We start from the raw sequence: 23011 nt of genomic DNA, 5'->3' as shown, positions 1-23011 counted from the left end.
ACCCGTGTGCAGCAACGTTTTTCGTCCGTTACTTTGTTGCAGATAAGCCGAGTGGATCCTGGGTCCTCCTGGCTCGTGAGGGCGGGCAACATGCATACAGGCGCTGACGTTCACAGGGGACACCTTAAATTATCTATTTTTATTTTATTTTTCTTAATTTTTTTTCATTATTTTTCTGCGAGAATCGTAGTATAAAGTTTTTCCAAAAGTGAATTCATTTTATGATGGTCAAAATCGATACTATGGAGAGCGAAAAGTTGCATCAGTCCAATTAGGCATCTCTATACGTGGAAAACTAATTCGAGGTTCTTTATCATAATATTCACCCATAGTTAAATACGAACTATAACCATTAAAATTAAGAGTACTGTAAAAGAAGATTATCAATTAATATAATTATAAAAAAAAAAATAATGCACATTAAAAATAATGCACATAAAAATGTTCAGAGTGCACATAATTACTCTAATAAATATTTTCATTCATTATATTTGTTTAATAATAAATAAATCAAATTTTTTTGTAGATTATTATCTTTAATAAAAGATCTGACAAGAGTATCACATATAAAATCGAATGCATATATTAATTTTATATCCGTTGATGATAATATCATTATTTGAAATGGTTAAAATTATGTCAATAAAAGAAGTTAAAAAATCATCAGGAGTTAAAGGTTTATTTTCCCCACAATAAATTCCAATAATCATAGAAATAATATTAAAATAATGTATCAAAAACAATATTGCCAAAACTGTACTCTGAACTATTGTTAATTGTTAATCCATCGATATTAAAATAGATATACATCGAATTTTCACATGATAAGCACCTTTCAAAGCAAATATGTTCATTGTGCCAATAATGTCTGCTTCCCATTTTTGTAGTAGTTACTGTTTTTGGTGTTTCCAATAGTGTCCTAAGATCTTGAGACATATTAGATATTTTTGAATAAATTAAAATATGCAGTAATATCTTTAATGCATTATGACATATATTAAATGTCAGCGCTCATTTTTTTAATGCTTCACATATGTCAATACATTTGTTTTTCAAATCATCAAATACATCATCTGATACATTATCTGATGATACACTCTTACAATTGCTACAGTAGTCAGAATTTACATCAATTTTTCATACTCCGACTAATTTTTTAATAAAATAGAGAAATATTTAATAAAATTTTTTAATAAAATATATTTATGCTACTGATTCAATATTCTGCGATAAATTGGACGTAGAAATTATACGTTTTTCATCCAACTGCTCCAACTTGCTCTTTCAAAATTGGATTTCACAATATCAGTTTTCTTCATATGATGTTCAATTTTTCTATAAAATGTACTCCTCTTTTTGAATTTTTAAAATTTTTGCAAATTAATCAGTACTGTTCTTTTTATCTCAAAATATATAGCTATAAGATTAACTTTCTGATCCCAAAAGTACCAATAAAATGATTGAGGTTCAAAGTTTGATTGATTTTTCTCCAAGTATATGTATAGTTATCGTGCTTTTACAGTCAAAATATTCGATAGGAAATATATTAGAATTATTAAACTCAAAAAAACTTTTGATCTATTCTTTTTTTATTATAAAATAAGTAGTAGTTAATAAAATGTTTTAGGATATTTTTTAGAAACGTGGAAAATAAAGTACACAAACATTTTCGTACGTACGTGTTTCACTTTATTTATTAAATTAATGTTGACACAGGTTATTGTGTATGTTGTATAGTGAGAGTCATGTATATGGGCAATAGTTACCTATCTATATAGTAATAGAATAGAATTAAAATTATTCATTTAAATACAATTGCGACACGCGCGTATAGAAGGACGTAAATTACCATTGTTTTCTTCTTGAACTTTTTATATTTTCTCTGCTCTTACGTTCGATTATATTCACATAATTGGGACGAGAAGATCGTTAAATTTTATTTAATCATTTATTAAACAATATATTGATTCTTATAATTTTAACGTTTTTGATAAATCTCTTTAATAAATCTCTTAAATAGTGAGCATTAATTTTTTTTTTAATGTAATGTTTTCGTTGCGATGTATCGCATTTCGTTGGCCAAGTAATTTCGAATTTACGACGGGTCGTTACGTGACAGTGAGCACTATATTCGTATCGATATTCATATGTTTATAGGTGCGTATTCTGGTTGCTCCAATTTAAACCCCTTGAAAATAACACGTTTGCGGCCCGTTGAAAACTCTTTCTCTTTCTCTCTCTTTCTCTCTCTCTTTCTCGGCCTTTTTGTGATGATTGATCGCATCCTCTTCTTTCTTCTTTTCTCGTAGGATGTTCAATTGTGCCTGACAAAATTAAGTACCATTTTAAATTTTCTTATTTTTTAAAAATAATTGCAAAATATAATTTGTTATCTATTAATATTAGACAGTCATACAAAATTTTTATTCTTCAATTGTAAGACTAATTATCCAAACAACACAAAGTCTAAAATTATGATATAAGACTTCTTTAAGTTGTTTTTTAGGCGCAAAAAACGTCTTATGATCTGATTTTAGACACTTTTTATTATCTGGGTACTATTTATTAAAAAATTCAATTATTCTATATTATTTTATGTATCACATTTTATACTAAACATACGTTTATAAAGACGACGACGTTCGAAGTGGCAAAGGGTAAGATGACGGTGATTATTTTACAGATCCTGCCTCGTCTCCTGGACGAGGTATACCTGGGAACCGGGCACGGTTGAAGTGGTGACAAAGCTGCGGTGTTTGGCGCGGATCAGGCTCAAATTGCTCTCTGCCGTGTCGGCGCGATCCTCCGCGGCCTCGAGTTCTCTTTGGAATCGGCGGACCCTGGTGACACTTTGTTGGGACATGCCTTCTTGTTCCTGCAGCTGTCTCTTGTAGATGCTAACTTTCTGGGATGCTTTGTCAAATGATTCCTGCAGCAGAGCGATGTTCTTCGCATCCTCTTCAACTTGAATCATTACCTCCTTAATGTTACGCTCCTTCTTACGAAGTATCTTTACAGTCTCAGCGTGTCGACGTTTTTCTTCGTCCAACTCGAGTTCCAGATCACGAATCTATGCAAGAATTAGAGAAACAAAATGTATTAAAAATTAATAATAATAATGATAAATATTACATATATTATCAAGAAAGCATTGTTAACAAAATCTAAAAGATATTTTAACAAAACATTAAATTTATTTAATTTTGTATAAAACTTTTATATTAATATTTAATTGTATAAAATAGTATTTTAAAAGATTAAATTATTTTTTAATTATAAATTTATATTAAAAAATATATCTATTACTTAAAAAATGACTAAAAATGACTAAAAAAATTAAGTTTTTCAGAAAGGAAAAAACTATTTTTTAACATAGAGAAAATTAATTTTACAATTTTTAAAAAACCATTCTTTTTGAATTGCGATTTCTCGACATCTTACAAAATTATCCGGAATAATTAATTAAAAATGATGTAACTCAAAATATCATGAACTGTTTAATTATTATATTTATTTTAATCAGCTAAAATAATTGAATTTAAAATAAAATAATTTGTTCTTCTAACTTTGATCATTAAACTTGTCTTAATTCTAAATATTATCTGTAAAATATTCTCTTTTTTTTCTTTATAAAAATAATACAACTCTAAATGTGCCCTTTCTATAGAAGATATTATAACACTTTTTGAAAATCTTAAGACACAAGTGCTATTTGACAAAGACATATAGACTGTGAATTTAAGTTAGTTTACTTTTGATAATTGATAGAATAGTTTTTATCTAATTCATTTATGTTGATAACACGAAAATCATTTTTTTTTTTAGTGTTACATTTGAAGTAAGAGAATGACATAATATTAAAATGAAAAAAGTTTTATCTTTCTTCTTACCCTGGCTTCGAGCTTGCTGATGATGCGCTTGCCTCCAACAATGGCGTTAGCCTCAACCTCTTCCAATCTCACGGACAAATTTTTTACCTCAATCTCCAGCGATTTCTTGATAGCCTCAATTTTGACAATACGCTCTTGTTCCTCATGGAGAATCTCAACGGTATGCTTGAGTTCATTCTGTACTCTCTGATATCTCTCATCGCTAACTCGCAATTCTTTAGTGACCTCTTCGTAATCTCCAGCCAAAGTGGCTAGTTCTTGCTCCAGTTTAGCCCTTGATGAAGCGAGGTTTACATTGATTGTAGTTAGCTCGTTGATGCGGCTAACCGATTCCTCATATTGTTGCTCAACAGTTCTCTTTGCACGCAGGGCCTTCAACACAATTTCATGCTTTATACATAACCATTACGTAACGCTTATATAATGTGGTATTTATTCGTACCTTCGTTTATCCGGAAGATAAACTAAACTTTTTAAACACAGATTTTGTAATCAATCTCTTTCAAATTAAGTGCTTCAAATCAATTCCTCTACTTACAGATTCGTAATTACCGCGGACTTCCTCGAGCTCAGCCGTCAATGATTGGAGACGACGTTGACTAATGCCCAATTGATCCAGGGTTACTTGCAACTGGCGCTGTATTTCGTCGTAATGAGCTTGTAATTCCTGAAAAATAAAATAATTAAACGTATAAAATGGTTGCTATAGTTTTAGACATATTGGCAAATGTAAGTGTCGATATTACCGTCAAAGTGAGAGACTGCTTCTTAATAGTCTTCTGCAAATCAATGTTGTTCTTGTTGGCGACATCCAAGGACAATTCGAGCTCGGTGATTTGAATCTGGAGCTTCTTCTTTATACGCTGAACTTCGGTCTTTAACTTCGTCTCAGCTTCCACCACGCGGGCATTTAGCTGCTCGATTTCGATGCTGGTCTGTTTACTATTAATTTCATTCGATGTAAACATATCAAATAGACTTTTTATTCTCTCTGTTTTAATAAATATTATTTAAACAATTAAATTTTCAATCACAGTGCTATTCTTCGGAATTTAAGGACACATTTTGTTGATTACTATTTCCAAATAATTTTGATACATCTAATATTTAATATGTAGTCCTACTTGTTATTTGGTGTCTATCGATTTACTTTATCCATTCTGGGATTTAATTTTTGACTGCTTTTACACAATTTTTTCGCGTCTTTTAAAATCAATACTAATCGATAATAAAAGAATATAATATTATGGAACAAAGGGATATTAAAATAAACTATTACAAGAAAAATAAACTTCTTCTAGACATAAAATCAAATATCAATTATTAAAATCATTTATTTCTATTTCACGCATTTTTATTCTTTTCTAAAAATTAAAATATTGTACCATTTTTCTACTGAGAACTCGATAACGTCACAACTCTTATCTATCTACTACGCTTAACATTATAATACTCGCATCCTCGACAACCATACAAAAGTTCCCATCTCGCACGATCTTGATACCTCTTATCTAGAAAATAATTGTTGGACTTCTGCTCGAATCCGCGCAGCTCTCTGCTGAGCGTATTAAGTGGCTGCGTCAACTTGTCCTCATCAATTAGAACCTTGGCCCTTTCGTTCATCAATCTGCTGCGTACCGTGTCGTCCCAGAGAGAATTCACGGTTTCCTTTTGAAATTTCCGGATATCAGCCAACTCCTGGCTCTTGGACAGATTCTTCAGCGCTTCTGTCCTCAGATGAAATTCTATTGCTTTCGCAGATTTTCCACGAAGACTTTTAGCATGCTTCAACGCGTCATTCACCTCGGTCATCATCCGAACATCTTTCAACGCCTGCAGCTTAATATTGCTTATCGCTTCTTGCTGGATCTCCTTCATCTCGCTGCGGGCACGAGTGCTGGCAAACATCAACGGCATGGGTAGTCTTTTCAGGTCCTTTCCAGTACGTGGAAAAATCTCCTTGGTCACGCGGCTGGCCTGCACGGTCTTGGCCAGGCTGAAGTCCGAGCGATTTGCTATCTTCGGGCACGTCAGGCAGACAGATGGTCAGCGTCAATTTTATGTCGCACGTTGATCGCTCGTGTTTTTCTGTGCGTACATTTAACGGGCACCACCGTTTTCCGTCGTGCACGCGCACTTGTGCGACGTGGTCACCTAAACTTAGCCGCAGCGGTCCAGAATGCGATAGTAATCGGCGCCACTCATGACCGACCCTCTTGAGAGATTCAAGAGCGACTGCCAATGCACCGAACACCTACTGTTCCTTTCGTCCGGGAACAGAAATGGATTTTTGTTCTTTTGTACGATTTGGCAAACTATTCTGACTTAATCACGACTATGAGATATAGTTCAAATAATAGGATGCCAAGAAATTGTTCGGTGCAGTATTTCGCGATATTTTTATATTAGCTCGGATAGTTTTTCTGAACTGATATAGGAAACTTCTGCAGTGAATTATTTAGGAAAGTTTTATTAAATGCTAGTATAGAAAAACTCTATCCTCTCTGGATATATAAACATTGCTTTTAAGATTGTATTATGTTATTAGGTGTTGGAATTAATTCGTAGCGTTTTTAATGAAAGAATGTTATTTATTTCACATGAGCATTAAAAAATACATTAATGAAAGTACTTCCCATCACTTGTAAAACGCTACGAATTAATTCCAACACCTAATATAATCAAATTTTCTATTTAGGTTCCAAAGAATACTAAAATATGCTAGTTGTTCAACGAAAATGTAATTATTATTATTTTTTAGAGAAGATATTTCTAATATTATAAATATTATTAAAGATATGATTTGTATTATAGACTATATTAACTATACTAGAATACTTTAAGACAGTATGCACGGTTGCATTTAAAAGTATAAATACAAAAGTAAACTGCTTTATTTTATAAATATTGTTTGTTATATATTTAACTTTTAGATATATACTATTATATAATCTTATTATTAATATTATTATATGATCGTATTATTAAAAGAATTGTATTGTCAAGATATATACTATTATATAATAATTATTTATTTATTTAGTAACAACAGATATCAGAACGATGCGTTTAAATAAACAATTTATTTATATTATTGCAATAAATAAGTTAGTACAATTTATTTAAATTATAAAATTTCTTACATTTTTTTATATATCTTTAAAATCTATTTTTTGTAAATAAATTTTATATTATTCCCAATGTCGTTTCATTAAATTATGATATTTAAAAGAAAATTTACGAATATATCAAAGAAGCAAATTTTACGCAATTAATTTTTATTTGTTACAAAATTAAATAAAAGAAAAAATAATACGTTGTTATTGCATATCTCTGCTCGAAAAATAAGTTATGTTACGAAAGAAAATGCAACGACGTCAATAATGACACGGATTACGCACAGCTTCTATGCACATGTCTTTGATTGCCACTTGAAACGAAGCAACCTCTCTCGCGGTACCAAATTTAGAAACCGAAAAGGTCGAACAGTCGCCAAAGCGCACAGCACTCGGAGAACGGATCGCCTCGTATTTCCCAAAAATTTTTCTTTGCAAAAACTTATCAACTTCACACTTTCTCGCTAATACCGTACCTTAAAACGAGATAGGTGATCTCTGGCTTCGTCCTCAGCGTCAATTGCATATTTAATAAGATCATCTCTCGTATAGGGTTGCACTTTTTTGTCTTCCCACAAAACTTTGCTGTCAGACCAGGGTAATTCAGGTAATTCTATTCTTTTTTCAAGTTCTGGTAAAGATGATTTTGAAGCGATTCGCTTGGAATCTATATAATCAATCATTGGTTGATAATAATTTATTCCGTATCCGTAATTTTTTGAGTAGATGTACGTTGGATAATGCCGCCATTTTGATTCCAACGGCATATAATTTGGTGGCATATAACTTGTCATTTTTGATAAAGTTGTAGACGTTCACTTTTTGTTTTATTTTTGATTCTTAAAAATTTATAGAAAAATATAATTTATAGTAAAATATAATTGACGTAAACAATTTTTCAGATAGTCGTCTCTTAAAATTTTTTGTTTCTTGACAATTTGATTATATTCTGATATTGTCAAGTTTCCGATTTTTAATCTAAATTATTGCGTGATAGATTTTTTTATGCATTTATGTGATTATTTTATGCTTTCTATGAACAGATGTAGAGATGATGATGACACTTGCAACAAGATCGTTGATAAAAATTGGGTCGATAGTTAGGTGCTATCTTTTGTAGTTTTCGTTGTGATTGCCACATCGAGAACAACCAATCAGCATCTCTCAATAATTGGATCATGACTGATCGTATTTCTTGCATTTATTAATAGAATCGTATTGTCATATATTTTATCATCATCTATTCTTATTAATATCAATCTCTGATCTGTTTTATTATACCATCCATTTTATTTCAGCGTTAATGTTAGCGACCAGAATAAATGATCATAATAAATTTTAATGTTATATGTATAGTAAAGCATACTTTATATGTTTATATGAAATATATACTCTTTGTAGAATAATTTGTAGTAGAAGAGAGAGAGATAGACGATTTCTCTTGTGATCTTTACTCTGATTTTGTAAAATGAAATTTTTTAAAATAAATTGTGTTTATATATATAATAGGCAAGTAAAAATCGTGTAAAGAAATTGTTTACGTCATTAAATGTATGAATGTTGATAAATTTAACAACATTTTGCTATATATGTTAATAATAACATTTCGACTTACGATGACTGGTCAAAATTAAAATTAATTATATGTCTTTAATAATACAATTAGCGTTTATACCTTTTACTATATGTGTAATACATACATTACAATACTTTTTGCAATTTGCATTACTGTATGATTACGTATTGTATAATGTAATTATTAGAAAATTAAACATTATATAAATACAATACTATATTATACGATGTAATTATATTACTATATTATACGATGTAATTATAAAATTATTAGGTGTTGGAATTAATTCGTAGCGTTTTTAATGAAAGAATGTTATTTATTTCACATGAGCATTAAAAAATACATTAATGAAAGTACTTCCCATCACTTGTAAAACGCTACGAATTAATTCCAACACCTAATAAAATCCCAATAAAAATCATGCGCAAGTAATATAAGCATAACATAGTTTTATTAAAAATTAAAGCAAACTTACCTAAGCAAAAGAGACATACTTTTTTCATATCGACATAACTGCGCATTGGCACAATATTTAAAAATAATTTTCTTTTTCTTCCCAGATTAGAGAATGAAGTAAATCTTATTTTAAATTAATAGAATAGAAATATAGCTTTCTCTCTTTAAAAAGTATGTAATTTTAATTGAAGAATGTTTCACAGAGAATAGCAGATATGAAAGTAATAAGAAATAGTAATAAAAAATCAATATATAATAACATAATTTGTTGCAACTTTATTAAATAAAAAAAAGTAAAAAGGTCAATTAATTAATATTACCTAATAAAAATTTTTTTATATGATAATATGTATAAATATATAAATATACATAAAATGTATTTAAATATATACATTTAAATATATATAATTATGTACAATATATGTTCATGTTTGTATATGACCATACATGTTTACATATTCTTTTTTTTTATAAAATTTCTGTTTTTTTTATAAAATTACAAAAAATAATAATAAATAAATAATAATAATAAAAATATTTAAAAAAGAATTTAAAAAATAATTTTGCATTGTTTTTTATAAAAATTAAGTTTGAAGAAAAAAAGAAAAATTTGTTTATACGTCATATATGTAAACATATATATTGAATTATATATATATATAATTATGTATGGGAAATTTTTTCATTTCTTTAAACTTAATATTTCATGAAAAAAAATAATGCAAAAATTTAGTTATTGTTAAAAACTTACCGAATAATTTCAATTTCTTCGTCCTTTTCAGCAATGCGACGCTCAAATTCATGACGCATTTGGCTCAATTCGGCTGACAATCTTTGAGCACGTTGTTCTTCAATTTTGCGGCCCTTATATCAAATTTTCCCTTATTTAGTATTTTATTTGTTATGATTTATGTTATATTTGATTTAATTAATTTTAGAATAATATTTATTACTAAGAACTCTTATTTTAAATTCTATCTTTAATGAATTGTTTTTTGAAGTTTGATTTGGATTTATTTTAGTAACGTTTATATTTATTTTACTAAATGTAATATTTAAAAAAAATATTAATAAAAGAATTTGTTTTTATATTGCAGCAAACAACACCATTTTAGTTTTATATATATATATATATATATATATATATATATTTGAAGAATCCTAATTTTAAATAAAATAATAATACAAAAATTAATTTCATTATGTAAAACTAAAATTCTTTAAAACTTTTTTAAATATAAAATTATCTAAAAAATTTTGGTTATAAATATTACTGTTAATAGTCTTAGATCTTTTTGCTTATAATCAGAATAATATTAAAATTCACGATATTTATATACATGATTGGTTACTCACTGCTTCAGCTTCCTTGTAGGCAGCAGCTAATTCTTCGCGTTCATTCTCCAATCGGCGAAGTTCCAACTCTAATTCATGGAGTCTGCGATTCATGTCAGCCAATTGATTCTTTGCGTCGCTAAGGTCATCTACATAAATATTAATAATGTTACAATTTAATTATCTAAATAATTATGTGAATTGTTTTTTACCCTCTGTAAAAAATATTTATTTTACTCAAAAGAAAGCTCCAATTAAATAATATAAAGAGAAACTTCAGTTTTGTTAAGAACATATAAATTTTCAGAATATAATAATTTATTAACAGAAATTCACAACTGATAATTGCTACTGCATTTTTAGATTGTATATTTTAAAAATAAAAAATAATACCTCCAAGTTTCTTGTTCTCACGGGCCAATTGATCTTTCAATTCACGAGTCTTATCGAGTTCAGCATTTACACGTTGCAGTTCTTGTTGTTTATTGCGAAGATCGCGCTGGCTTTGCTCATACATGGCGAGGGATTCGTCCAAGCGAGTCTTTAATTCTATATTGATCTTCTCAAGATGTTCAACACGTTTTTGAAGTTCACGAGCAGTTCCATTGGCCTTAAAGAAAAAAGTTATAATATGGAAAATTTTTCTATTTTAAGAACGTAAAATGTTTATTTTTCAGAAAAGATATGTCAGTACAAAGCTGGAATATAATAAAATCTTACCTTTTCTAAGTCAATAATCAAGACCTCTACTTCAGATTGCAAGCGCGATTTCTGCTTCTCGAGATTATTGATCTTTACAAGCAAGGTTTCGATTTGTTCTTCTTGTTCTTGGATGCGAGCAGAATATTTGCGACGAAGTTCTTCTACCTGTGTAAAATTATGTTAAGTATTTATTAGTAATTTCTGATTTTGATATTAATGTGGTACATGAAAGCAATTATTAAGTTGACAAAAGTATATTTTTATTTGATAAATATGCTTATTACCTCTTCGATACGAGCGTTAGCCTCGGTTTCATACTTTGACCTCCATACTGAGACTTCTCCATTAGCTTTGACCAATTGACGTTCGATATCTAGACGTGCTTCAGATTCTTCTTCCAACTGGACGCGAACGGATTCCAATTCCACTTCGACCTATAATGCATAGTGACAATTATATTTAAATGTATTTATTTCTAGAAAAGATTTCTTTTAATTAATAAAATAGTATTATTAATTAGAATTTCAGCTATTCTTTTCAATATTCGCAACAAGAAATGGAATGCTAATAGTTAATTTTTCTATTTTTTTTTAATTTTTATAAAGAATATTACATTAATATAATAAATTTATGTAAGATACTTGGAGTAAGTTATTTCTTTGGCAAAATTAAAATAAAGTATCTTGTATACATCATATAAATATTTAAGATAGATTATATAAACATTTAAGATAAGTTATTCATTTTAAAGGAAATTGTCGAAATCGATAATATTATACCTGGTGCAAAGAAGCTTCGATCAACGCACGACGACGTTCTTCATCTTCAAGACGACGACGAGCATCGTCAAGTTGACCCGCGATTTGCGTCTTTAGATAGGTAACGTTCTCGATGTTCACCTAGAATTTTATTTGAGTAATTAGAGATTCACAGTAGATTAAAAATTATATTCTCTAAATTGTAAAATATCTATCGCTTTACCTTGAGATCTTGCACCTCTTTGACTAATTCAATATTCTCTTGAGACAGCCGAGTTTTATGACTAGTGATATCGACAATCGTACGGTTTAATTCCTCGATTTTGACGTTCAATTCAGATATGTGTATCTCGAGTTTCTCGACTGTTTTTATTGACATCAACTTTTCTTTAGTAACATTGTCAAGTTGAGCGAGGAGCTCATACACTTCCTGCTGAAATTTCGATTTTTCCTTATCAGCTCTGGAATCATAAAATAATTTCTCTAAGAAAATTTTTAAACTTTTATTTTATCATGTAAATATAATACTTATACGTGTGTGTGTATATGTGTGTGTGTGGTGTTGTTATTGTTGTTGTTATTGTTATTGTTATTGTTGTTGTTGTGTTGTTGTTGTGTTGTTGTTGTGTTGTTGTTGTGTCATGTGTATTGTGTTAGGTATGTGTTGTGTAAAAAACAACATTAAATTTCGATACAATTCGATACAATTCAATTAAAGAGAGAGGGAAGAGAGAAAGAAAGAAAAAGAGAACGAATTTACATATTACATGAACATGTAAAGCCGCGTATACACCTAACGAACGAATACCAAACGAATAGCAAATATGAACATTCGAACATTCGCGTTCATGTTCATTCGTTTTTTCTCGATTGTATCGAACACAGGCCGAACACCCATTCGATCTTGTTTCGATATTCGGATCACTGTTCGCTGTAATCTTGCTTGAGACAATTAATATTGATATACTTGTAAATTACATAATTACATGATTAAACTTGTGCAGTATGTAATTCGCTATTTGTTCGGTGTTTGTTCGTTAGATGTATACGCGGCTTAAGATAGCTATATTATATATATATATATATATAAAACAGCTGTTTTTTTGTATATAATTAAATTATATATATATATATATATATATATATACAATTTTAAAAGACGTTAAAGTAATATTTTTTATACTCCTATTAATTTGTTAAAAATAATTGAAAAATGCATTAGTAACATTAGATTATAAAAGGAAAGAGAAACTTGATAAATGTTTAAATTGTAATAATAATACATATGTTTAAAGTATAATTCAACACCTTGTCGTGTTCTCCATATGTAATTCATTGAAAAGAACATTATGAGCAATTCCATTTTTCTAGAAGAAATATGAAAAAAATTGGGTAATCTGGATTTACTCCTATACAAGCCATAAAGGGTGCAAGATGTCAGTTAGCCGATTCTGAAGATAGTAGGGGAGGGAGGGGGGGTTCTCTGGCTGGTCGCGTGTACTAATATGGCGCGCCAACGTTGGGGTTGTGGATTACCGCGCAACTCGTACGGTTAAAAATAGTCATAAGCTGTGCGAGCAAAAGCGAGATAGAGAACAAGAAACGCATGAGGAAAATAAAGGAAGACAGTATGTTTTTGTACTGAGAAAGAAAAAAAATATTAGTGAGACTTATCATACATCCTTCACAAGTTTATCTTATGAACAGATGAAAATTCTTCTTTTTAAATGGCATCATATTTAAGACACTTTAAAGAAGTTAATTTTGGGAAGAAATGTCTTAAAAGATTGATTAAAGACAAAAAAATTACAATAATGGATGACAATAGATGACAATAGTTGGAATAAAAATTATCAAAAAATATCGTGCAAAATTATTGAGAGAATAATCTATGTTATATTTGTAAATTGATTCTTCTATTTTTACAATATTCATAAATTTTGTCAATGTTGTTGCGTGGGTTATGATTTATAATCGGCAGTGAAATCATGAAGAAAATGTAACCGAGGTATATTTGATACTACTTGCGTCGTTGGATTTCTGAAACGAGGTAACAGCTGTACTGATTACTTATTATTTTTAGCAACTATGTCGCTGTTTCAAATTAAATTCTGGAAAATCAGTATTCTTTTAAAGGATTTCTGACACAATAACATAAGTGTTTCCATACAGCACAAACTTCCAAAGAATATTCTAAAAACATCCTAGATCCTAAGGATGTTCCCAGGACGTTCATTGAATAAAGTATGTTCTCTGGGTTGTAATCATGTTACAACAATCCAATTTTCATGTAATAAAATTTTAAACATATACATATTTTTATTCATTATATAACTTGAAGCAAAGTTAATTCGTTATAAACTCATACAATTCAGACTTTCACGTAATATCTAAAAACGTAACATTTAAAGGACGTCCTCATATAAAGTGCTGTGTGTGGGAAATAGTAGTATACAAAATTTAAGATTATATTTAAATATGTCTGCATCCTTGAAAAGGATGATGAGTACCAAAAATTTCTTGATTTAAATATTGATAGCAATTAATTATATAAGTTTCGATTATTGTCTTGTACAATTTATTTTATATTTTTTAATTATAAAATTATATTTTAGAATATTTTATGCATGTTTTTAAGATTGCTTATTTTTTATTCCAGAATATTATTTAGAATGTTTTTAAATTGGCGAAGCACGAAGCTTTGCCTTTCAGACAGTTCATGCGATTATCTGAAGAGTAATTATTTTTCTTTAAATTTTTAATTGTTTACCATTTTATTTTTAATCGAAAGCTATCAAAAAAAGCGGAACTAAAAGCGATCATGGACATTTCATTGCGCGGCCAATTAGCGATCTAATTAACGCGTGTTTCCAGGGCTGTCATCGTTCTTGTACGGATGACAAAATCGGCGTCTTGAAGAAGCGACTATGTTTAGAAGAGCTGAGGTACTGAATCTTCGTGTATTTCAGTTGCGAGTCATTTTCTGGTTTGGACTGTGGCCAGTGCGACTTGTATAATTCGCACAAACTTTCTTACATATAGTCACTCTCGTTTGTGACGAGCCGCGTTATAATTACCCACGTGACATCGTGATTCATTACGCTTCCTCCCTATTAGCGTTCTGTCTTTTCCACATTGCGAGACGCTTCCTTATGAAATCGCTATTTGCTACGCGCCGAATTTCCGGCCAGTTCTCAGCTGTTTATTGATGTTCCCTGGCAACACGCTTATGCGCGCTGCCGTTTTAAATAGAAGATTAACAAACGTTTACATTGCGGCTGCTTTGTAATCGCGAATGTACACGTGTCCGTGCACTTTCTGAAATGTACGGAGTTCTGGTCTTGATCAATTAATTTCTAATAGAAACGTTAAATTTAAAAGCTTAAGATATATTTAATTGAAATGTATCTGATTGAATCTAATAAATAATAAAGTTAAGTATTCATTAAAAAATTATTAATGTATTTTAAACAAACTTATTATGTTATCTTATTATATTAGCTGCTTATTATATTAATATTTAAGTGATGGACAGAGTTTCATTAATTACTAACCTGGCACGTGCTTTAGAAAGCTGATCAATCTGATCTTGAAAGTCGACGACGACTTCCTGATGCTTTTTGCGCAAGAGATGTGCGGTCTCCTCACTCTCAAGATGTACATCTTCGAGTAGTTTACGCAGCTTGGCCAATTCCGTGTCCCTCTTCTTGTTAATCTCAAACTAAGCAAGAAAATCATTAATTTGTGCATAATTTATGTTTAATTATTTAATACTAATTTTTCTAACTGTAGTTATACTAAACAAAAGAGTTATCTTTGTAAAATTCAAACTTACTTGAGATTCGGCGCCACCCTCAGCCTCTTCGAGACGTTCGGACAATTGGATGACTTGCACGCTTAAATCAGCGCGCTCGCGTTCGATCTGTAAGATTGCAAAATCTTATGAAAAAAAGAATAGATAATTTTTTAATTTACGACTTAAATTTATAAATTTAAATTTTATATAAGATCTATATTTAAAAGAGACTAACTTTCAAAATAAATTATTAATTAAATAAGAATGCAATGAGGATATTTTTCTGAATAATAAAGTAATAGTGACATTATAAGTCCAATATTACCTATAATTTTCTCAACAATATTACATACAGTATGTATTATATTTTATTACATCTATATATCGTTAAGTAGCAAATTATAATATTGATATAATGTTACTAATACTCAAAGAACACATAAAAAAGTTAACAAAAACTAAAGTGATTTTATTTTAATTCTTAATATCAACAAACAAATTTTGTAGTCAAAAGTCATCAGTCTGACTTTCATGACGTCAAAATAAGAAAATTTTCAACATGTTTTACAATCATTTAAAAACAATGTTTAAATTAAAATTCAGAAAAATGATATAATTACTTTTTATACTTCTATGTATATTATTTTATACTACTTCTTCTGTATATACTTGAAATAAATAATAAATGATAAAATTTTTAAATCAAAGTATATCTTTTTAAAAGTTTAAAAACATTTTTATATTTTATATTCTCTTATATAACGTATGTGTTATATAATTAAATGTGAAATTAAATCAGGAATGAATTTTGGTGACAAATGCAATAAAGTTATGGTTATTATTTTGATCAAAGAAATTGCATGACAGTGTACTTTGCCACGGTATCTTAAGTGGTAGCTTGACGTCAGGTTACTTCACATCGTGAATAGGACGATCTATTTTTGAGCGCGGCGTGTCTATATTGGGAGTCTTATTCATATTACGAACGAAGCGTTTAACGAAAAAAAGGAAGATCACGATACTACTATCATAATATTACATGAAGTTGTTTAATTATTATTTTAATTAAAATTATTTCAGATATTTAATAAAGTCATCTGTTATTAACAGTTATAAACACAATGTGTGTATATTGTCAATAACACATACTTGCTAATAACTGATTTAATATAAAACACACTTATTAATTTAATATAAAACATGTATGAGAAAATTAAAATTTTGTTTCTTTGAAATTTTATTACAGTTATATAATGTACTCTATCTGATGATAAAATTAAATTGTCATGTATTTATGTATCCATGTAAGTGCATTATAAAAAATTAAATAAATTGTATGCCTTTGTTTAATGATCAAGTATTCAAAAGATTTGCAATTTTTAAATGTGATGCATACACGTTTAAACAAAGATATTTTAAGGTATTTTGAAAGTGTACATCATGCGATGTAACCCGTCATATCAATTTTCGAGGTTTATAGCTTTGAAACTCGAGGAAAATTTTTGGCAATTGTTCAATACACGTATTATGGCATCCGTTATATATCAATCCAATTTCTATGGAATTCTGACAGGCAATGAAATCTGAGAAGTTCTTATAAAATGTAATTCTCTATTTGAAGTTGTGCCCTTTTTGTTACATATGTAACTATAGATAAATAACTACAGATAAATATTATACTTAAAGAATGTAATTTCTGTAATGTATGATCTCAGATATGTATGAAATTTCATAAAATTTACTACGTACAATTTTTTAATTAATTAAAACTTTTTAATAAGTAAAAAAATTAGTTCTAATTTGTGATAAGAAACAAGTTACCTTTTTGTTTATGCACATGGAATTAAATTATTTTAAAATTTTATGTAAAAATTTTGTATTCTTTTTTAAGTTTGTATTTGTATGACTCTTCTCTATATAAGATTGAAACATTTAAATTGTAAACCGTTCAAATTTTTGTAAAGATTCTGTATGATAAAGTTTTCCTCGTTTCTGAAAGTAGGCGAACAGTGTTGAATACAACGCAGGAATGCGGGAACGATCTCGAAGAACTTCACGTTCCTAAAAATAGATGTAACTCAAGAGCTGGACAATTCGACCTACTGCGATCCATTCTGCAATGAATTAACATTCTTATATCCTTTCCATTTTCAATTAATGAATATCTGAAGAGTGAGATATAAGATTGTAATTTTGTTCGATCAACATAATGGTCAAAATAACTTTTCGATCAAGCACATAACGGTTAAAATAACTTTTTGATCAAGCACATTTTGGTGTTATATTATAAATCTTAAATTACAAGTCGAATTTTTATCAGCTTCCTTGATATTTTCATTTAATTATACTTGTTATAAAAAAATACACTGTTCTTTCAATAAGTATTTTTTTAAATAAACGTAAATAAAAACCTGTTCTTTTTTATTAATTATTATTAGTGCTACATTTTGACATTATTATGATGTAATAGTTAAATAATGTATTAAGAGCCTGCGTTAATTCTTAATTATTTAACAAACTAAATAATATTTAATTGAATTATTATATGTTAACAAAAATATAATCTGTAATAGTTTATCTAAATAATTTAATGTCCTATAATTTTTCAATAAAAGAATGTATATGAAACAGTTAATCTAATCATTCAATCATTTATTTGCTTTTATATATAGCAGAGTTTCATTAAATATAATCCTAACGTTATGAAGAATTTGATATCAAACGTCACAGCAGGCATTCGATGTTTGTCATTGCGATTAAAAAGTTTCAAATACTGGGTATAAAAACATTCATGGAACTCACCCTCTGACGCAGCTCTCTCTCAGATTCCAGGTCATCCTGTAGTAGGCGGATTTTGTCCTGAAAAGAGAGGCAATAAGTATTAGAGGATATTACATGGCGCCCGTTTTAGAGGGTCGACACTTTACGTAATCATTCGACGAAAATATCTAAGAGTGGAGGCTCGATATTTCGGAAAGACGGACGGCCTCCGTAGAATAGATTCGTCCTCGGTAGAAGGAGAGAACGACGTCGCGATGTCTGCTTAGCGCGTCTTTGAACTGTTTGGCTGAGATTATTTCAAGAAAGGGCGCGTATTAACGTTAGATTGCGCCAAGAAATGCCAGGCCACTTGTAAGGGGATGAAGAAACGATCTTACTTGGTCATTGTAGAGACGACTATTATACTTCTCCTTTATACTTTTCTTGAAATGAAATACGTCCTAGAAAAGCATATCCTTAGGTCTGAAGAAAGATGGGCCAAGGTATCTTGTGGACTTAGCATAGCATTGGCAGACGGTATCAAAGCGGTATCGATCTGGCGCCTTGGCATGATCGTCATTTCAGACCGATATTTCACCGACTATTTTTGTGCACGAGCAATCCGATAGCTACAGAACGTCGTACACTTTGCTTCCTCGTTGGATTGGCACTAACATCTTTTATGGTCACTGAACTTTCGTAGTTCACCACCTTCGCGATTGGTCACTGCTCCGCGATTGTTCGAATCCATTGCGTATCACTGATAGTCAATGTTTTTATGACATACGGAAACTATTGTGAAAGTTTTATCTTCATTAAAATATAGTGATTAATAGATGCGACCATTTCCTCAGGAGAACGTCTGTCGATAGACAATTCTTTTTCATTCACCTCGTCATCATACATAGATGTAATCGTTGCAATATCAATTAAGTGGACTGACAAATCTTGTTGATTCATTTAAAATTCTGATTTTAGCTTTCCATATTTTTTAGAAAAATAGTTAACTTCCGATTTTTACGATTATTAAATATATTTATATTGTAATACGATTTTAGTGAAATATGAGAATTTGTAACTCTTTCGTATTGTGCAAAAAAATTTTTCGTTGAAATTCAATATTAAATATGTTGAAAGTATATTATACTACAAATTTATTTAAAACATCTCTGGTTATAAATTTTCCGGATTATTTAATTATTTTAATTTCGTCAAGTTTATTTAAACTATTACCAAATTTCTTCCTCTTTGAAGAAGCAATAATTATTTCGAATTAATTTTTATTTTTAATTATTTTAAATTAATTTTAGACAATTTAACTTTTTAAAGGCACTATAGATTTATAAATAATTTCATCTAATTTGTTTAAAATATAATTAGAAGCATTTAAAAGTTGGTAATAAATAATTGTAAAAATATGTATTATTTTTAATTTTTATCATCGCTGTTGTTCTCTCTCCTACCGAAGGACATTATATCAGAGGCTTTTTCGCAGAACCTACCTCGAGTCTGCTGAGAGCGCTCAGGTCGGCGCTATATTCGATGCTAACATCGGCAGTACCCGCACCACCGGTAGAGCGATACGTGTACTTAGAGGATTTAGCAACCGCTGAAGAGGCCATTTTTCTCTTTTTGTCCTCTATTTGTCTTCAACAATGTTTTGACCTTTTTCGTATTTTGGGACTCAAGTCCTCTCGTGGATTTTTAGTTTGGACACCCTTCGCCGATAACGGTTTTCCTTTCCGCTGGCTAAGTCAAATCGCCTCGGCCTCAATCGTTGATACGTCCACTCCACTTCTTCTACGGTCTTCTTCTTCCTCTTCTTCGGGGTTTCGGAGCCGACCAGCGCCCTACTCGTAGTGCGCGACTCGTCGTCGTTCGTATGGCGCGCCGGCTGTTCCATGGCTTCGTCAAAATGACGACCGACGCAAGCGCATTGATGCTGGATCCCCACCAGAAATGGTGAACATGTTCGTCACCGTCGTTGTTCTTGTCATCTTCATCATCGCCGAGGAAACCACTAAACCACGCTGGACGCCCACGTTGTCTAAAGGTAGTTGCCAAATCGACTTCGGCTTGGCCGACTACGGTGGCGAAGATATCGAGTAGAGAATGTCACTCTTTTATGATCTTTATTATGTTACATGAGTTTCAAATTATGTTATTAAAGAATGCGTTCTCCAGTATTCTCTGAATTAATTTTTGAATATTTACTAGTTACTAATGAATTCCAAAATATTGTATTAGAAAAGAATTTTTTATTATTTAAGTGTTTCCAAATAGTTTATGGATTGAATTATAAAATAATTGGTTATACGTGTTTGGAGAGTTGAGTATTTAAAGCAATATGAAAATGATTAATAATCCACAGGAAATATATCAACTAAAGTTTCGTTCATAGGCAGATTTAGATGAATGTGACAAGAGACCTTAGTTACGCTCCATTTGCTGTCCTTCTTCTCAAAAGAATATAAATGTATATGTCAGTTCACTGTCCTTAAACTTAAGGCTCGTTTTGCATTTTCCTATTAATAAATATTTTCAGAACATTATTTAAAATGCATCTATTTGTATTATGTATAACTTAGTTTTTGTTACTTATTATACTACACTATTTTTTAATATGGATATAAAGAGTTCTTTCTGATGTATTTGTCTATTTAACATCATTTTTCTTAAAATTATAATAACCAAATTCATGTTTAACAGGCAAAATATATATCTTAGAAGTTATTCATATTTATGTTAAAAAAAAGGTCAAATTTTATCAGACAATGTTATTAATAATTTAAAATTTCATTTTCTGTTTAATATAAAACAGACAATGTTATTAATAATTTAAAATTTCATTTTCTGTTTAATATAAAAATATAATATATGATATTCTATATTATTACACATATGATACTATAGGTAAATATAATTATTTTTTATTTAAAAAAAATACTCTAATCAATTACAATTATAATCTCAAATTAATTTTTATCCCTATAAGTTGATATTCATTCAGTAACTATTTTCCAAAGGTGGTTTCTTGAATTCTTATGCATAAAATTGCCCGAACTAACTTAATATTGTGTACTTGAAAAGAAAGATATATCTAGTAGAATATTCTTAGTTCAGTCAATGATAAAACGAGATGCCGACTCATTCAACGATCTATCTACTTAAAGATGTAGAGAAGTCGTATGAGAAGAAAAAGATATCGAATTTATTTAACATTTAGATACCAGAATATCACAACAACATATTAGATATTTTTAGATCAGAGATTCCTTTGTTAGTAATTCTACAGTGGCGTACATTATAATCGATATGGATATTTAGGTACATTTATTGAAAATGGACGAAAATTGTAAAATCTTTAAAGTAGTATATATTTTTTAGCATATATACTTATGTGTATACATATGTACAAATATATATAAACATATAAGTTTAATTAAAAATAATCCTATGGTAAACAAATGTGTATCAGTTGATTGTTAATATAATATTTAATGTTTATAAATATTGCAAAATGATTAAATAAACAAACAGAAAAATTTTTTTAAGATGTAGATATCTAATAAATGTTATATAATTTTATATGCTTTAGTTTGTTTACAATATGCTTTAGAATGTATGCAATAATAAATATTTATATTATTATATAAAATTAATATGCTATAAATTATTAATAACAGCATGAAATAAATTATATTTTAATAAAAAAAACTTATTTTAAATAAATTTATTTTATTTTTCATATTAATAATAAATTTTTATATTATGTTGAATAAATTAATGTTACATTATGCATTTTATTAAAATAGTATAACATAAATTACAAAAATAGTTATAACTTTATTATTTTACTTCTGCATTTAACTAATTGGTTTTCATGAGGTTGTTAGAATTTCCTGTTGCTCTTCTTGCAAACCTAAAATCGCGCCAGACATTTTGGTATTTACAGACAATGTTGTTGACAATGTGACAAAGAAAAACGCGAATACGCGGGCGAGCAGTTATACTACAATTAAACAAATTAAACGATTGAAATTTTTTAATTCTTTATTAAAATGATGATTAAAATTACAAATAATTTCATCTCTCTCTTTCTCTCTTTTTCTTTCTTTTTCTTTTTCTTTCTTCTCTCTTAGAATTGTCTTTTATGAACTAACATTTTTATAATAAAATTATAATTAAAGATCGTAACATATATATTTTTTATGTTTTATATAAAAAGAAAACCAATATCGTAAAACAATTGTACATTTTAATTTTTTATTGAAATATTGTTCTTATTTAGTGAACTAATAAGTAAAATCACAAAAAATAAATACGTATCAAAAAAAGACAAAAATATATAATTTCTATATTTCTATTTTTTTCCTGACGAGATTGTTAATTATTTTTATAGGTATTCAATTCTGATATTTTTAAAATTTTCTTCTATTATAATGCAATTTTCGTCGATACAGAAATGATTTTCCCTATTTTACAATTTCTATTGCAAAAAATAAAATCAATTTGAAAAAAGTAAAAAAAGTAAAAACTACTTTATGCTGCTTTAATATCTGCGCTTCAATAAAATTTCTGTTTTCTGATATCGGTCAGAGCAAAATCGCAGTCGTTCCGGG

At 29.1% G+C, this 23011-nt stretch overlaps 2 protein-coding genes across 3 annotated transcripts; both read right to left on the bottom strand.

Moving 5' to 3' along the window:
- Nucleotides 1–1666: 1666 nt before the first annotated feature.
- LOC105149448 (paramyosin, long form) lies at nt 1667–20286 on the bottom strand. Of its 2 annotated transcripts, XR_015544645.1 has the most exons (16): nt 19892–20284; nt 18432–18488; nt 15669–15755; nt 15388–15554; nt 12057–12294; nt 11855–11974; nt 11360–11509; nt 11094–11240; nt 10767–10983; nt 10395–10522; nt 9790–9902; nt 4637–4832; nt 4429–4557; nt 3891–4262; nt 2623–3070; nt 1667–2324 (listed from the first exon to the last, which is right to left on the bottom strand). XR_015544645.1 is itself a non-coding variant. In XM_087404820.1 (15 exons), the coding sequence occupies exons 1-15, from the start codon at nt 20009–20011 to the stop codon at nt 2678–2680; spliced, it is 2634 nt and encodes an 877-aa protein (XP_087260946.1). In that variant the 5' UTR covers nt 20012–20286; the 3' UTR covers nt 2624–2677. The 2 variants fall into 2 exon arrangements, 1 of the variants encoding a protein (XP_087260946.1); XM_087404820.1 differs by lacking the exon at nt 1667–2324 and having other exon boundaries at nt 2624–3070; nt 19892–20286.
- Nucleotides 4752–6410, bottom strand: LOC105149444 (uncharacterized). Its single transcript, XM_011061871.2, has one exon. The coding sequence runs from the start codon at nt 5805–5807 to the stop codon at nt 5316–5318; it is 492 nt and encodes a 163-aa protein (XP_011060173.1). The 5' UTR covers nt 5808–6410; the 3' UTR covers nt 4752–5315.
- Nucleotides 20287–23011: the final 2725 nt, after the last annotated feature.

Source organism: Acromyrmex echinatior, chromosome 3 (assembly GCF_024713525.1).
Source record: "Acromyrmex echinatior isolate Ae372 chromosome 3, ASM2471352v2, whole genome shotgun sequence".
Lineage (NCBI taxonomy): Eukaryota > Metazoa > Arthropoda > Insecta > Hymenoptera > Formicidae > Acromyrmex > Acromyrmex echinatior.
This window is presented reverse-complemented; position numbering and strand designations above follow the sequence as displayed.

Excerpts from the sequence above, each read along its gene's own strand:
- LOC105149448 (XM_087404820.1), bottom strand. The coding sequence starts at position 20,011 with ATGGCCTCTTCAGCGGTTGCTAAATCCTCTAAGTACACGTATCGCTCT. Across the intron at positions 11,510-11,854 it reads TCGAAGCTTCTTTGCACCAG|GTCGAAGTGGAATTGGAATC; the intron begins GTATAATATTAT and ends TATGCATTATAG. Across the intron at positions 4,833-9,789 it reads GAAGAAATTGAAATTATTCG|TAAACAGACCAGCATCGAAA; the intron begins GTAAGTTTTTAA and ends TGAAATTAATAG.
- LOC105149444 (XM_011061871.2), bottom strand. The coding sequence starts at position 5,807 with ATGCCGTTGATGTTTGCCAGCACTCGTGCCCGCAGCGAGATGAAGGAG.